Source organism: Loxodonta africana, chromosome 3, assembly GCF_030014295.1.
Source record: "Loxodonta africana isolate mLoxAfr1 chromosome 3, mLoxAfr1.hap2, whole genome shotgun sequence".
In the NCBI taxonomy this organism is placed as follows: domain Eukaryota; kingdom Metazoa; phylum Chordata; class Mammalia; order Proboscidea; family Elephantidae; genus Loxodonta; species Loxodonta africana.
The window spans coordinates 158357548-158373175 of NC_087344.1; the positions used below are offsets into that span (position 1 = coordinate 158357548).

General features: G+C 43.0%; 1 protein-coding gene across 1 annotated transcript in view; it reads right to left on the reverse strand.

Annotated features, from left to right (window-relative positions):
* Positions 1-15628, reverse strand: part of PTGFRN (prostaglandin F2 receptor inhibitor) — a 100651-nt gene that overhangs the window by 48958 nt on the left and 36065 nt on the right. The window contains exons 2-3 of the mRNA XM_003409611.4: positions 5892-6260; positions 2094-2507 (exon numbers count right to left, since the gene is read on the reverse strand). Of these exons, the coding sequence (XP_003409659.2) occupies positions 2094-2507; positions 5892-6260 (783 nt within the window). The remainder of the gene's footprint in view (positions 1-2093; positions 2508-5891; positions 6261-15628) is intronic.

Below are 15628 nucleotides of genomic sequence, written 5' to 3' on the forward strand. Positions count from 1 at the left end.
CGACCCCATAGGACAGAGTAGAACTGCCCCATTGGGCTTCCAAGGAGCAGCTGGTGTATTTGAACTGCCGACCTTTTGGTTAGCAGCTGAGCTCTTAACCACTGTATCACCAAGACTCCCCACCGCTATATTTTCCATACTAAAACATTTGACTAACTGATGTTAGATACAAACTGTACCTAATTTCCGACATATGTATGAATTCAACTTAAAGACATACTTAGGAATGGAACTCGTTCATAATCCAGGACTGTTTGTATATAGCACAGTGTCTGCACAACATCCAAATCACATAATGTCCTATTTCACAGAACATACCGTGGACTTTAAGCAATGCATGACTGTATTGCTATATAATAAACCTGCTTGAAACATCTTTTGATAGCTATTTCAATACAACTGTTTTTCTTTGCCATTCTATGTATTGTACTTTATGCATTAAAACACATTAATTCTGAGAAGGTCTGTGTGCTTCACCAGACTGTTCACAAGGCCTGCGGCACCAAAAAAAAAAAAAAAAAAAAGATTTTCAACCCCTAGTCTTGGGCAAGAGTCAGATATAATAACCTGCCTAATAGGTTCAAGAGTGTTCAAGTTATACTCGATATGATGGGTTTCGAGGTTTCTTTGAAATAAAAAAGTACCTTTATAACTGAAATTCCTGCAGAAAAAGGTAACGTGGTAGAAATCTGAAACACTTAACCCTTTTGCCCCATTAAAACAATTGTTTGATGCAAGTTGAATATCTGGAGGTTTCTCAAGACAGATTCCAGGCAGATCACTTGTGATAAAAGAGGTGGCCTGAGTTCATCTGGGAAGCGATTTCTGTGGCCAGTGGAACCAGGACTGACTTGAGGGGCCAGCCCTCTCCTCCCTAAAAGCAGCTCCCACCTCATGGATGGCCACAGTCACTCAGGAACCTCCACCCTGCTTTTTGCCACCTACATCCACCAAACCCACCTCCTGTGCAGTGGTGTAAATGCAGAGCAAAGAACTTGGGACAATGCAGCTTATAAAGACAAAATACCCCCCATGTGTTTTCTTCTCTGCTTTCCTTCTAATCTGAGCAACAGAGAGGCCACACACTCACATTTACACTCAGGAAATGAGTCCAGCCAAGGTCTTCCCAGTTTAAAAAACAAGAGGTAGCAGCAACGGCAGCAAGTACTCTGAGAGCTGAAGATGTTAGACTCCCATAAACCCAAGTACATCTCTTCATCCCCAGCAATTACATTACCCCGAAATGGTCTCTTTACACTGTCTCCACCAAAGCTGGAAGCTCCCAGGACCTGGGAACAAGCCTCAAGCACCTCTGACCCCAGGGCCCAGCACAGAGCAGGGCACACAGTAGGTTCTCCACTGGTGCTTGTTGAGCAGTCAGTCAACAATGGCTTGTTTTTGTTTCTTTCTTTTTTTTTTTTTAATGGGCTTTCTAAAATGCATTTATATTTTCTTAATTGTTTCTATAATTGAAGTAGGAAAATTAAAAAAAAAAAAAAAAAAAGGTTAATTCACAGATGATAGACAAAGGGTTTCCTGAGTATCAAACCTAGGCCTGGATGCTCCTGGGGTATATATCATATAGGAAAGCAAGAGAGGGCCAGCCCTAGAGAAGGCCTCACCTAAATGGGAAAGGTGCATCTGAGAGGCCCCGAAAGGCAGGCCTACAGGATCCAAGTTACATAAGAGGTTTTGTAGTGAGCAAGGTACACATTCCCAACAGCTGTGGCAAAAGGCAGATCTAGAGATGCAGGAAACTCCAAACAGATAAAGCTAAGAGAACACTCTGGAACAGGGTGTGGGCAGCTCCACCCAAAGCCCCTCTGACCACCAGGCCAGACCTAATTCTGGCCACATGACTACAGTGCTTAATCCTTTAGTGAAAGAATTGTCTTAATATCTGTTATGCTGCAGCTCCCACGGAAACAAATTCAGATAAACACCAGTTGAAAAACAAAACTATAATGTAGCCCAAAACAAAGGCACCCCTTGTTATACTACCAATACCACCCTCTCCTTCACCTCCTAATTTTTGTCAGAAAAGGTTTTGACAATAACACTGAGTCTAAAATTAGTACTTTCCAGAAACTTACCTGTTGGCTGGATCACCACGGTGGCGACATCCACCGTTTTTTCCTGAATTTCTTGCCAGGCACCCTGCTCTCCGATCCACTCACTGACGACACACTTGTACAAACCCTGGTCCGCGGACAAAGCCCGGGATACAGAGAGGCGGTAAACGTTGCTGCCCACCGTGTCCAGGCGCACGCCTCCGCTATTGTAGCGCTGCTCATACCCGGGGCCCGGGCGAAACCTGCTCTCGTGGGTCAGGGCGAGGATGCTCCGCCTGGAGGAGGCGCGGTGCACCTCCCACATCACCGACAGGTGCGTGTGCAGCAGCGAGGTGGTGGAGGCTGAACAGCGCAGCTCGAAGGGCTCGCCCTCCCGCAGGCTCAGGGCCGGGGAGGGCTGCGCGCTGGCGCTCACGTGCAGAGCGTCAGCCAGCACTGTGGAGAGAAAATGGAGCTGCTTCAGCCCAACTGTCCACGGTCGGACCCACAGCCGCAAGTACCGGCCCCTTTCTATGACTTCCTGGCCCGAGTCATTACTGTAGCTGTGACCAAAGAATTTTCTCCTTTCTTTCCCTTTTCTAATGCCCAGATGGGTGTATTTTCCCATTTTGATTCACAGATCATCGCAAATGACTTTCTGACTTAACAAAAATAACATATAATAAAAAAAGAGGTGGCACTAATAAAACCCCTGTGGTGCAAACAGTTACCATGATGGCTGCTAACGGAAAGGCTGGAGGTTCAAGTCCACCCAGAGACCTCTCAAAAGAAGGGCCTGGTGATCTACTTCTGAAAAATCAGCCATTGAAAATCCTACAGAGCACAATTCTACTCTGACACACATGGGGTCGCCCTGAGTGAGAGGTGACTCCATGGCAACCGCTTTATTATTGCTTAGAACCAGATGGTGAAAACTCCCTTATCTATGGCTTGGGGATATACGTCTGCTATCCTTAGGCAAGTTACTTTGTGCCTCTGTGCCTCAGTTTCCCCACTTCTAAAATTGGGATGACAACTGAACTTACTTCATGGGGTTGATGTGAGGGCTAGGCAAGTTAATAATAACAGAAAATGCCTAGAACAGTGCCTGGCACTTAGAAATCACTGTAAAACAATTGGCAATATTATCAAATGCCCCTTTGGTCAGGGCACAGGGCTAGAGTAGGGAGCCTACAGAATCTGGACATGTTCAGTTCAGCCAGCAAGATCTGCAGTGGGGAAAGGCTGGCATGAGCTGCCTGTGGCTTAAGGCCTGGGAAATGCCCAAGAATGACGATGATGACCAGAGAGGATCCGCGGGATAGGAAAGCACCAGAAAAAGCTGAAACTTGAGCTTGTCAGTGTCTTAGGGCCTATTAGAAGAAGACTCAGGGCTTCTGCAGAGCCTCGAAAAAGAGGGCCGGAGACCAAGGAGTAATGGTGAGTGCTGTTTAGGAACAGAAGCTATATGCAATGGGCACTGGAACTCTGCTAACAAGAGAGAGGCCTCTGCCAAGGGGCAGGGAAAATCTATCAGGCTATTCTGTGGGTCAGAGCCCTGGTGACACAGTGGTTAAGAGCTCGGCTGCTAACCAAAAGGTTGGCAACTCGAATCCACCAGCTGCTCCATGGAAACCTTATGGGGCAGTTCTACTCTGTCCTATAGGATCACAATGAGTCAGAAATCGACTCTAAGGCAACGGATTTGGTTTTTGGTGTTCTATGGGTCATCACTATTCATCATCTCTTTGGACTTTCCCCCAGTTCTCCTCTCAGAAACTAACTCAGTGTTCTTGAGTTAGTTAGGGATGAGTCTGGATAACATAAAAGAGTCTACATCTTTAGAAGGACCAAAGACTCATCTCTTGCAAAATAAATATGACATCCCAGTACACATATCAGTTGTGAGTTTGTCTGACATGGCTCAGTTCCCAAGGCTAGTTCATCCTTCAGGACATGGATAAACAGCTACAACACTGGTGAAGCTGCAGGCCAGGGAGAACCTGGACAACACACGGCCCCCTCCAAAGACTGCCTGAGCAGCCAGCCAGTCTCTCTTGGTCATCCACTTGCTTTCTTGGCCCAAGGAGACCACCTCTTCCTTCTGCCTTCCAAAGGCTGCAGAAGAAACAGAAAGACACTGGGGGAAAATTTCCTGCTGCCCTCCAACTCTTCAAGATGAGAATTATAAGGGAAGACAAGGGTGAATCTGACCTAATGGATATGTAAACCAACCACTTGCCATTGAGCCGATTCCAACTCATGGCCACCCTCTGTGTGTCAGACTAGAACTGCACACCATAGGGTTTTTAATGGCTGATTTTTCTGAAGTAGATCACTAGGCCTTTCTTCCAAGGTGCCTCTAAGTGAACCTGAACCTCCAACCCTTTGGTCAACAACCAGGTGTGTTAACTGTTTGTACCACCCAGGGACTCCAGTGAAGATGAAACACCTCTTTTATAAATACTTTATAATACTTTATTCAACTTAAATGCAAGGATGTCTTATGGGACTTTAAAATATATACCTATGAGTCTAATGAAGGGCCAGTATCTGACATAGGGTATCTACCTCTACAAATCATTACGAATAGAATCAATGCCTGGGTCAACCCCTCTTTTTACATCATCATACACACCTACTTTTCTGATCTTAAAATACATTCTTACTCTGACTTAAATCCTCTTTGGAACAAGGCAGGTTACAAATAAATGTATAATTAAGTAATAATAATAACAATAATGTTTCTATTTTGTTAACCCCAAACTAAAATCTTTTGTTCCGGCTCTCTTCCTAATTAGCTGTATGATTTTAGGCAAGTAATTAACCTACGCTCTTCCATTTTCTCATGTGTAAATTAAGGAAATATCCTGCCCTATCTTCTTCATTAGATTCAGAGAATTGAATGTCTGAGTAAATCTAAAAGGACTTGGAAAATGATAAAAAGAAAAATCATTCCAGATATATAAGAAACCAAAAACCAAATCAGTTGTTCTCAAGTTGATTCCAACTCACGGTGACCCCACGGGTGTCAAAGTAGAACTGTGGTCCACAGTGTTTTCAATGGCTATGATCTTTCAAAAGTAGATTACCAGGCCTTTCTTCCAAGGTGCCTCTGGGTGGATTCAAACCTCCGACCTTTTAGTTAGTAGCCCAGCACTTAAGCTTTTGTGCCACAAAAGGTGTGATTATTTGCACAGCCAAGTCAATTCTGTGTTCCGTCATAAGCTAGCAACAACCACATCATTCTTTCTCTACATAAAACCCGTAACAACTTCTTGTACAAATGAAGGGCACAAAGAAAAACATGAGCTATGAAGTGTCTATTATTCCAATAACCCTGAACATCATCATCATGATCATTGACTTCTTGTCGCCAACCTTCTTTGAGTCCTCACTATGGCACTGTTACAAGGCTTTCCACATATTAACTCACTTACTCCTCACTGCCTTGAAGGTAGGTACTATTTTGCAGACAAGAAAGTTGAGGCATAGCGGGGTTATATAACAGGCCCGTGAGCACATGGCTGACAAGTGGAACTCAGGAATTGGACTAATTGAGTGCAGGTAACCTGGCTCCAGAGCTGGGCTCTCCACCATCACACCTGCTGGTTCCAACTAACTAGCCACAGGATGGCTCAGACCATGCTGGCCATGCAGTAGAGAAAGAACCCTCTGAAGCCACCTGGCCCATCCTCCGCCTTTAATCAGGTAAGATGCTGTTAATCCATTGGACAGATAAGGGAACAGAGCCCCAGAGTCCTTGATAAAGTCACCCATAGCCAAGTGGCAGAGGAAGGTCTGACCTCCTGGCATAATAACCCAAGGTGAGGACTGTACCTTTAACCTGCACTGTGTCCTCATAGTTGCCCTGCACGGTGGCATCTGTGCTGGGAGTTGAACACTTATAGTGGCCTTGGTCTGAGGGCTGGACGTTCCTTATGTGGAGCTCCACGGCATCATTGGCCGTCCGCCTCAACAGGATCTCACCCCTCTGAAGCCGCTCCCGGTACAACTGGGCTGGAAAGCCCACCTCCCAGGTGCTCGCAAGCTCCACGAAGCTGCTCCCCGAGGATGAGAAGCTCCAGTCAAAGTTCTGCTCGCTGGGGCCATCGTAGTCACTGACGTTGCAGGGGATGACCAGCTCAGTGCCCACCACCCGGACCAGGCGCCCTGCAGGGACTCTCACCACACGACCTTGACAAAGAGCTGCAACAAGAAGAGATGAAAGGTGGGTGTTTAGTTACAGAAGGACTTCCCAGTATCAAAGTGGTAAGCCCGTGGATACTCCTGCTCATGGGCACATGGCAGAAACAATGACATCTGAACTGCTGGGGGAAATGGCATCCTACCTGAGTAGGAAGCTGGAAGCTATGCCACTGGTATTTCAAATACCACCCATGGTAAACAGGTTTCAGCAGAGCTTCCAGACTAAGACTAGGAAGAAATGCTTGGCCATCAGTGAAAACCCTAAGGTTCACGACAGGATATCATCTGATACAGTGCTGAAAGATAAGCCTTCTAGGTTGGAAGGTATTCAGAATACACAAGGGCCACAAAAATTGACTCAAGCTTATCAATGATCTCAAAGATGGTCCAAAACTGGGCAATATTTCATTCTGTTTTAATGGGGTTGCCATGAGTCAGAGCCAACTGGATGGCAACTAACAACACCACCTGAGTCTATGAAGAAGGAGGTGGAGACTATTTTTAGACTATGAACCAGGTCTGCCCCACTGAAATGAATGCCTCTCACACAACCAGTTCCTGGGGATTGACAGGGAGGAAGAAAAGTATTAAAAGTAGGCTAACCCTAAAACCTACATAGCTTCTTCCCTTCTGTTACTATTTAACATACCATCTCATTCAATGTGATGTAGAAATATTTTAGATTTTGTGTGAAAGGGAAGGACCCAGCTAATCAAGTATTTACATTTCCGCCCATCCTATATCACGCCTCATCCCTAGAGACCATTTCCTGGGGCTCCTGAGACCTGATTTACAGTGATGGATGCCAATTTTTAAATCCTAAAGCAGCCTGCTGATAAAATGATTTAACTCCAGTTATCTGACATTGCCTACAAATTAATTTTAAAATATGAAGACTCTACCGAGTATTAATTTTCTATTTTCTGGCTCATTTCCTTCTCTCTCTCTACCCTTCAACCTGATCTAAATTCAGAATGAGAATAGAGAAGCACAAAGAGAGTGAGCATAGTGTCTGGCAGGATGGTGGGTGTTGTTAGGAATGCAGTGGCTTGTTGCTGAGGAAGAGCCAAAAGTTCCCTGGCACTCCCTTCCCCAGGGGCACACAAGTCACAGGGTGCTTAGGGACTAAAAAACCTGTGAATTCTGCCCTTTAAGAAGTCTTGGGGCAGGAAAACTGGATGAATGGAAATGGGGAACACGAGGGTGAGAAGGGGAGAGTGTTGACACATCACGGGGTTGGCAACCAATGTCACAAAACAATCTGTGTATTGTTTAATGAGAAACTAATCTGCTCTGTAAACTTTCACCTAAAGCATAATTAAAAAAAAAAAAAAAGCCTTCATTGCAATGAACTTCAACATAATTTTGTAGTGCATTTACTAGCCGTGTTTAGCATTTTAATTCAAATCAAATGAGCTCTTTCATGATGTTCTATGAACAGAAACAATACGATACACAGGAAAACGTGAAACCAAGGAGACCGAAGTTTAAATCTGAGCGCTATATCTTAGCTTTGGCTTCTTTATTTATAGAATGGGGCAGGAAGGATTCAATGTGTTAATTCAATGAAATGCCTCGCTGAGCATCTGCTGTGTAGTAAGGGCTCAATAAAACGGTAACTTCCATTATTTATTTTCAATTTTGTGTTTTTACCATGGTTGTTTTCCACCGGTTTAAGTCATGTTTTTCAAACTCTGGGTGGCCACCCATCAGTGGGTTGTGAAATAAATTTATAGGTTTTTACCCGTTTTTTTTTTAAATGAAATTAAACCGAATAGAAAATACCACAGTACATTGGACTTAATAAGGGGCAAATACTGTTTCATTATTTGGATTGAATATTGCAAGGTAAACAAAACTACATGTATACCGGATTATGATGAAAAACTTATGATCTTAATTTGGGTCAGTGTCCAAAAAAAGTTGAGAAACACTTTTTCCCCACCCATTATCATTTCCTCTGAAAAGGAAAAAAAGCAGCAGCTATATTAGAGAAATAGTGATGGGACAATGTCGGTTCTGAGCCTTCATTCCCAGCCCAGCTGGGGTCAGCTCCAGAGCTGATCTCCAGTTCCGGGAAAAGCCTCCAAACCCTAAATCACTCTCCTTAAGATAAAGTGGCTGGTGTTGGTCACTCAGAAGAACTAAGTCACATTTCTTCTTAGAATAGTAGAGCCAACTCCAAATACTGCTGAGTAGCGATGCACCATGCTGCTACCTAGTTTCTAAGGCAGCTCAGCGCTTACAGAATGGTGTTCATGACCTCAAACCCACCACTTCCGGCAAACACGAAGCAGACTAACAGCTGCTACCCAGCTTCCTTTCCTTCCCGGTAACTGGCCTCACATGTCGCTGACCCTTCACACCCCACCCCCCCCCCGCCAAGGGGGGGGGTGCCCCAAGTCCTAGGGTGGGCACCAGGACCCAAACGAGGCAATCTTTTTTATTGAAGCTTCTAGGGAGGACACTCTCTCCCTTTGGAATCAGGGTACGCTAAAGACGATTTACTCTGAAGCTGCATGTGGACAGCCCTCCGCACCATGTATGGAAGCCATCAGCTGTGGAAGAGACGACGTGGTCATCACCTGGACCAGAGACATGGAAAGAACATGGGCTGACGGCATCATCTGAGCACCTGGATCCAGCCACACCTTGTAAATCATTCCGCGCATGCGCGCTGGAGAGACACGCCTGTTACTCTGGGCGTGTTTCTTGCAATGACACTCACCCCCCCGCCCCCCAAGTTTCTTATTAAGCTACTTTCTGTCACTGGCAGCTCAAAGGGCATCGACGTAATACCTAACCACTAAGCAGTGATCAATTTTTCTGAAGCCATTATCACCACAGTTTGAAAAGGAAATAGGTGGGGTTTTTTTTTGTTTTTTGTTTTTTTACATTTAATTTTAGAGACAACCAGATTAATTCTGAATCTCCCAGTGGGGTTTTTCACTCTGGTGGAGACTCTTAGGAGGCTAAAACCTCGTGTTAACCTCTTTGTGTCTGAGTTTCCTCACCTATGAAATGCAGACAATAGTCACCGGGCTCCCCTTAGGGCTGTGGTAAGGATCAAAGGAGCTAATAGAAGTGTAGTGTTCAAGGCAGTGCCCAGCATGTGTTAAGGGTCTGCTGTTATCTACTATGCAAGCCGCCTCTAGAATAAATCTGATCCATACTCACTCACCTTGCTTCCTCGGCAAGGTTTTCAAAGAATTTTCCTCATATGTAAATCTTTTGAATTCCTGTCCCTTGTCGAGAAGTTGGCCAGGGTTGACAACCTGCCCCATGAGGTCTCTGGGCATTAGACTGTCCCAGCTGTAAGGTCTCCTACATTTGTTCTTAGTAACTAGAGCAATCCAGCTCCCTATCCTGTTTCTCCAATCCTTCTTACACATGGCTGCCAAAATGATATTTTTAACACAGAAATCATGTCACTGCATTGATCAAAAATCTTTAATGGCTCCTGATCACGTACCAGATAAAATCTATCCTCCAGAGAGCATTCTTCACCACCCCCACTGTTATTACCCTGGTCCAAGCTCCATTCCCTCACATAGATTATTCCAAAGCTTCCTAACTGGTCTCCTGGCTTCCACTCTTGTCCCCTATACTAAACACACCAGTGATCTTTTAAAACCTTAGGTTTCTCTGCTCAAAACTGTCCTATCACTCCCATCGCACTCAGATTAAAAGCCAAAATACTTACAGTGGGCTCCCAGGCCTCCCAGGGTCAGAGGCCCCTTAATTCCTCAGACCTCATCTCCTGCTCCTCTTTCACTGGGTTCCTCCACTTTACTCCGGCCATGCTCTTCTCCCAGATATTTCCTTGAAAAAGCCAGACCCACTCCAACCTCTGGGCCTTTGCACATGTTCTCAGTCCAGAATACTGACCCCGCTGGCTCCTTTGCCAGCCTCAGATCTTTATTCCAGCGTCACTTTCTCAGTGAGGCCTCTCTCCCCACCCTAAAATTACAAACCCGACATCCTCACCCCTGCCAAATTTTATGATTTATCATTAATAGGCTTATGTGTGTGTGCTTATAGACTTTGAATATTATTTATTATCTGTCTTTTCTCACTAGAATGCAAGTTCCATCTGAGAAGTGATTTTTGTCTATGTGTTCACTGCTGAACGCCAGTGTCTAGAATGGGATCTGGAACACGGTACCAGTGAAGCCGGTTGCTGTGGAGTCAGTTCTGACTCATGGCGACCCCATGTGTGTCAGAGTACAACTGGGCTCCATAGGGTTTTCAATGGCTAGTTTTCCAGAAGTAGATCAGCAAGCCTTTCTTCCAAGGCATCTTTCGATGGACTCCAACCTCCAGCCTTTCAGTTTTGCAGTTTAGCACGTTAACTGCTTACACCACCCAGGGACTCCCTTGTATATAGTAGTTGTTCAATAAGTATTTGCTGAATGAATGAATCAATGACATACAAGATCATTCATGATCTGGCCTATGGCTACCAGTTCAGCTTCATCTCCTGCCATTCTTCCATCCTACCCCTAATATTTATACTCCAACAAAACAATTCTTAGTTTCTGGGAAATGTCACGCTTCCTTGTGCTCCACTGCTATGTGCTCTGCTACGTGCTTCCTTCCCCTGGAATGCCTTCCCAGCAATCTCCTCATCCTCTTCCAAGGGGCAGCTCCAACACCACCTCCTCAGGGAAGCCTCCCCATCTCCCCTAGGATCACTTAGGCACTCCTTTCTCCATGTTCCAACTCAACCTGCAAAAGTACCTTCCATATCAGCTATGTTATAGTGCCACCGGGAAAAGTAAAGCAGATATGAACAGATGCTTGAAAGATCAAATTTTAATCTGAAAAGATATAAACCCAAGCACTGTCTTGCATGCAGAACTGGGATGTCCCCTCATCCTTGCAAATCAAGATTTAAAAATTTTGGTAACAGAACTGCAACTTGCCACCAGCAATCTGGTATTTAGTGCAGATTTCCTTTAATATTGTTAAATAACAGCTAATGATACTTAAAAATAAATGTAACTTGTAAAAATTAAAACATATGGCTCTTTTCAAATCAAAAAGAGTATCTACATAGCCACACATTGCCAATTTTTGTCAAAACCTCTCATTCCAACAGTTGATAACTGAGGGAAAAAGAGCAAATTTTCCTCTGGTTTTCCAAATTCTACCAGCATTTCAAATTAGCATCCCAAACACTTCTGAGGCTGAACTGTATAAGTTTATATCTCCATTAAAAAAAGTCTTTACTAAGTTACAATTTAAAGTTATGGCTTCATTTGTTTTCAAGTGTCAATATAAGAAATCTTCATATGAAAAACAATTTTATTAGCCTTGAAAGTACTATTAAGGACACTACTGTGTTGTTCAATGACACTAGAATCCATGATAAAATTTCTTAAAATCTAGTATCAGGAGGGAAAAAAAAATGCCTGTTGATGGAGATTGTGTCATCTTTCCCCAAAAAACAAGAACTATATGCATAGTTATCTCTTACATGTCAAACCACAGGCCAAGAGTACCTGAACACTCAAGACAATGTAAGGGCACTTTAGCATCACCTTTGTATGCTGTATTAAGGCTTCTATGCCAAACCATTCGTAATTCCAATTACTATTTGGCCCAACAACATGTTGCAATGTCTGATAGATCAAACACTCTTAGGTAAGTTTCAGAGCCCTCAACCTTTGCTTTCCGACTCAAATTTTTTAAAAATTTGCAAAAGCCTACAAAGAAAAGAAAATCTAGTCAACTGTTATTAACTCCACTTCTCTTTTCTCTTATTCTAATGTCCAAGTCTCTTTTCCCCAAAACATATAAAATTCATGTTTGAGCCATGCCTTTGAGGAAGTTCAGTACTCCATATGACGGCCAATTGTGGCAACCATCCATAGTTTAAGCTTCTAGTAACTACCTCCTCCCTCTATGTCTACGCCTCTCTCTGCCTTCCCTACTACCTTTGTCCTGTTGATCTTTTACCCTTACTTTAATGTTTTATTGCATGTGTACACGTATTTCATTGTAAATTGCCTCAAATAATATTTTTTTGGAAGGGGAGATGAGTAGGATATAAAGTTCTAAAGACCAATAATTGAGATTTCCACTCCCAGGAGATTTTTGCTTTCTGTTATGATAGAGTAGCTTGTATCAGATCAACTTTTCCTCTGAGAACAACTACAAAAGATGGACAAAATTTTTTAAAAAAACAGCTAATTGAAGACATCGGTGAGGAATTAAGGTAGCCAGACTCTAGGGGCCAAGATCACAGAAATACACTGAGAGATGTTCACAGCTTTTTATCTTGAGAACATTGAACAGTGAACATTGTTCACTGCTTTTTATCTTGAGACATTTGCCAGTTTTTAAGAAGTACAGACCAAGTAGAAATTAGTGGCTCAGAGCTTCCAGAAGCTTATAAGGCCAAGAAAACAACAAGAGAAGTTTAGAGCCACCAGGAAAGCCAGGGTTTGAGGAACCAAGATCCAAGAAAAAAAAGGAAACAGCAGAGAAGTGAGCTTGGCGTTCTGCATTGCTTTTCTTCTCAAGGTAACTGCCTTTATGATGGTGTGTGGGTGTGTGACTGAGAAGCTAACCAGAAAGTAAACACTAGAGGCTAAAAGGTTAAGAAAATTTTCGATCATCTCACAGTATTGGGAAAACAGAAACTGGACTTCCGAATCCAAGGAAGAAAATGGACGATAGTAAACATTCAAGATTTCAAGTTACAATCCTGGAAGGGCTATAGCTTTGGAGTGAGGACAAAACTGAAAAAAAAAAAGTAGTCCTCATCAAGACTGAAATCCAGTCCAAAACAACTCAATTCCTCATTGGATTAAGGTGACTTTCTCCTATTCTATTGGCCTGCTATTAAAAAAAAAAGTAAATCTTGGGAAGAAGAAATCATCACACAGAGCCTCTACAAATTTTCAGTATTCAAATATTACCAGACATTGCAGATGGCAGGACTCAAAGGACTGAAAACCAAAGAGAAAACACAGACAATAGAAATAGATCTACAGGGATCAAGGCACATTGCATTCAAAAGAGCAACAATACAACTGAAGACTGACTTTTAACAGAAACAATGCTCATCAGAAGACAATGAAATGACATCTTTAAAGTGCTGAAAGAAAACAACTGCCAACCTAGAATTCTATACACAGAAAAAATAATCTTAAAAAGGAAGGTAAATCGTCTCAGGAAACATCTGTTTCAATTGGCAGAACACATTTATAAAAAAAATGTTCTACATTCTACTTTGGTGAGTAGTATCTGGGGTCTTAAAGCTTGTGAGCAGCCATCTAAGATACTCCACTGGTATTACCCCACCTAGAGCAAGTGAGATTGAAGGAAACCAAAGACACAAGAGAAAGATTAGTCCGAAGGACTAATGGACCCCAAGTACCACAGCCTCCATTAGACTGAGTCTCGCACAACTAGATGGTGCCCAGCTACCACCAACAACTCTTCTCACAGGGATCACAATAGAAGGTCCCCGACAAGGCTGGAGAAAAATGTAGAATAAAATTCTAACTAAAAAAAAAATTTTTTTTAAAGACCAGACTTACTGGTCTGACAGAGACTGGAGAAACCCCAAGAGTATAGCTCCTGGACACCATTTTAGTTCAGTGATGAAGTCACTCCTGAGATTCACCCTTCAGCCAAAGATTAGACAGACCCATAAAACAAAACTAAACTAAATGGACACACCAGCCCAGGGACAAGGATGAGAAGGCAGTGGGGACAAGACAGCTGGTAATGGGGAACTTAAGTATGAGAAGGGGAGAGTGTTGACATGTCATGGGGTTGGCAACCAATGTCACAAAATACTATGTATATTAATTATTTAATGAGAAGCTAGTTTGCTGTAAACCTTCATCTAAAGTACAATTTTTTTTTAAGGAAGGTAAAATAAATCCACTTTCAAGCAACCTCAGCAAGGGAAACAGAATTCATTGCAGAAAAAAGAAGTCCTAAAAGTAATGATTCAGATAAAAGGAAAATGATCTCAGAGGGAATCATGGAAATGTACGAAGGCAAAAAAAACAAAATAAAGGGTAAATGTGGGTAAATCTAATTGGATATTGGCTATATAATACAATATTAGTATTGCCTTCTGGAGTTTAAAATATATGTTGTTGTTAGGTGCCATTGAGTCGGTTCCGACTCATAGCAACCCTATGCACAACAGAACGAAACATTGCCCGGTCCTGCACCATCCTTACAATCGTTGCTATGCTTCAGCTCATTGTTGCAGCCACTGTGTCAATCTACCTCGTTGAGGGTCTTCCTCTTTTCTGCTGACCCTGTACTCTGCAAAGCATGATGTCCTTCTCCAGGGACTGATCCCTCCTGACAACATGTCCAAAGTATGTAAGACGCAGTATCGCCATCCTTACTTCTAAGGAGCATTCTGGTTGTACTTCTAAGACAGATTTGTTCGTTCTTTTGGTAGTCCATGGTATATTCAATATTCTTCGCCAACACCACAATTCAAAGGCGTCAACTCTTCTTCGGTCTTCCTTATTCATTGTCCAGCTTTCACATGCATATGATGCGATTGAAAATACCATGGCTTGGGTCAGGCGCACCTTAGTCTTCAGGGTGACATCTTTGCTCTTCAACACTTTGAAGAGGTCCTTTGCAGCAGATTTGCCTGATGCAATGCGTCTTTTGATTTCTTCACTGCTGCTTCCATGGCTGTTGATTGTGGATCCAAGTAAAATGAAATCCTTGATGACTTCAATCTTTTCTCCGTTTATCATGATGCTGCTCATTGGTCCAGTTGTGAGGATTTTTGTTTTATGTTGAGGTGTAATCCATACTGAAAGCTGTGGTCTTTGATCTTCATTAGTAAGTGCTTCAAGTCCTCTTCACTTTCAGCAAGCAAGGCTGTGTCATCTGCATAACGCAGGTTGTTAATGAGTCTTCCTCCAATCCTGATGCCCCGTTCTTCATATACTCCAGCTTCTCCAATTATTTGTTCAGCATACAGATTAAATAGGTATGGTGAAAGAATATAACTCTGACACAACACCTTTCCTGACTTTAAACCAATCAATGTCCCCTTGTTCTGTCTGAACAACTGCCTCTTGATCTATGTAAAGGTTCCTCATGAGCACAAGTAAGTGTTCTGGAATTCCCATTCTTCTCAGTGTTATCCATAGTTTGTTATGATCCACACAGTCAAATGCCTTTGCATAATCAATAAAACACAGGTAAACATCCTTCTGGTATTCTCTGCTTTCAGCCAGGATCCATCTGACATCAGCAATGATATCCCTGGTTCCATGTCCTCTTCTGAAACCGGCCTGAATTTCTGGCAGTTTACTGTCGATATACTGCTGCAGCCATTTTTGAATGATCTTCTGCAAAATTTTGCTTGT